At 38.1% G+C, this 2,124-nt stretch overlaps 1 protein-coding gene across 1 annotated transcript; it reads left to right on the forward strand.

The window, feature by feature from the left end:
- Positions 1-451: 451 nt before the first annotated feature.
- LOC108605927 (casein kinase I) lies at positions 452-1,640 on the forward strand. The gene has a single exon (XM_017995747.1). The coding sequence runs from the start codon at positions 523-525 to the stop codon at positions 1,555-1,557; it is 1,035 nt and encodes a 344-aa protein (XP_017851236.1). The 5' UTR covers positions 452-522; the 3' UTR covers positions 1,558-1,640.
- Positions 1,641-2,124: the final 484 nt, after the last annotated feature.

Below are 2,124 nucleotides of genomic sequence, written 5' to 3' on the forward strand. Positions count from 1 at the left end.
AAATTTTTAACATTTTTTTTTACCGCATTTGTTATAAACACCAATTGCTTTTAAATGAAGTGCCAAAGTTTAGTTTGGTAAAAAAAATAAATAATTGAGTAACTTCTTTAGAATAAAAAAAATGCAGCTGCTTGTTTTTGTTTTTATAATTTTTTAAAATGTGTCATTTAAATATGTGTAACTTTTTGTGTCTATTAAATTTGGTTTATAAACCTATTGGAAATGCAGCCGCTGCAAATTCAATTGAATTTAATAAATATTGTTGCAGCGCTCTTAAGTATGCTAAATATTTTCGTAAGCTACTTTCATAATCAGCACATAGATTCAGCCATTTTTTACTGTTTGTTTTATAAACAAAAATTGCCAAAGATTAGTTTGGTAAGCATAAATATTTTAGTAACTTTTTTGCAGCTGCTCGTTTTTTTATAATTTTTTCTAAATGTGTCATTGTGTCATTTAAATTTGTGTAACTTTCTTTTTTGTGTGTATTTGTAAATTTCAAATATAAAAACCTATTGGGAAATGGAGCCGCTGCACGAGAACGAACCACGCGAATTCCTAGTGGGAGATTTCAAGGTACTCACCAGCTTCGATGGCGGCACCTTTGGCGAGATCTATCTGGGCGAATCGCTATACACGGGCGAGTGCGTGGCCGTTAAGCTGGAGAAAGCGAATGCGCAATATCCACAGCTGGCGTATGAGTATCGAGTTTATCGCGCCTTGAAAGCGACGCTCGGATTGCCACGCATTTATTACTTCAATGCTGAGGACGATCATGCGGCGCTGGTGATGGAAATGCTGGGGCCATCGCTTGCCTATTTATTTGAGTATTGCCATCGGTGCTTCACGCTGCGCACGGTGCTGATGCTGGCGGATGAGCTGCTGCTGCGGCTGGAGTATGTGCATGGGCGTGGCTTTGTGCATCGCGACATAAAGCCGGATAATTTTTTAATTGGCCGCGAGGTGAGCTGCAAGCGGCTGCACATTATTGACTTTGGGCTGGCCAAGAAATATGCGGATCCCATAACCCAAGTGCATATTCCATATCGCGAGGGGCGCCATCTGACGGGCACGGCGCGCTTTGCCTCCATTGGCGCCCACGAGGGCTACGAGCAGTCGCGTCGCGATGATCTCATCTCCATTGGCTACATGCTGCTCTATTTTGTGAAGGGCTCACTGCCCTGGCAGAATCTGGAGGCCAACACTAAGCAGCAAAAGTATCGTCGCATTCATGAGATGAAACTGAAGCTCAGCAACGAGCAGCTCTGTCGTGGTCTGCCCAGCGTCTTTGCCATGTATCTCAACTATTGCTATGAGCTGCCATTTGCCGCCAAGCCGGACTACAAGCGACTGCGGCGCATGTTCAGCCAGCTGCGTTGCAAGCTCTACCCAAAGGACGGCCGCAGCCGCATGTTCGACTGGGAGATCATCACGCTCCAGTATCATCACAATCAGCGCAATCCCGGCAAGGGCAGGCGTGGTCTGCCCATCAAGCGGCCCGCCGATGAAGTCTACAACGGCGACGTTGTCAACAGAGCTCCAAGAAATTGCCGCTGACTGCAGCAAGTTTTAATTTCGTTGTCCGCGTCTGTAATAATAAAAGCAAATCATGTGTGTTTATAGTATTTAAATAAAGAAAATATATGTATAATCCAATGATATAGATAATGTATAGAATTTTAATACGATATGTAAATAATTTTAATAAAAAAAAAGCTGCAACTTTTAAAATGTATGTAAAGCTGCTAATAAAAATAATTCCAAATTAAGAAAATATAGTTAAAAAAATACGCTACAATATTTTTAAAAAAATGTGCAATAAGCTAAAAAAAATATAAACTCTTAAAAAATAATTTTAGTCTTAATAAAACTATCAATGAACTTTAAGCAAAATAAATATAAAGGGTAAAACATATAATTTGTAAATATTATTTAATTAAAAAATATACATATAATAATGTTAAGAAAATACTAGTCTAATTAAATGTAGAAAATAAAAGAATTTGTTGGCGATATGTAAATAATTTTAATGGTATTTATTTATTTTATTTTATTGGCCTAGCAGCATGACTAAAAATTAATGTAAAGCCGCTAATAAAAATATTTATAAATTTAGAAAATATA

Source organism: Drosophila busckii, chromosome X, assembly GCF_011750605.1.
Source record: "Drosophila busckii strain San Diego stock center, stock number 13000-0081.31 chromosome X, ASM1175060v1, whole genome shotgun sequence".
In the NCBI taxonomy this organism is placed as follows: Eukaryota; Metazoa; Arthropoda; class Insecta; order Diptera; family Drosophilidae; genus Drosophila; species Drosophila busckii.

Excerpts from the sequence above, each read along its gene's own strand:
- LOC108605927 (XM_017995747.1), top strand. The coding sequence starts at position 523 with ATGGAGCCGCTGCACGAGAACGAACCACGCGAATTCCTAGTGGGAGAT.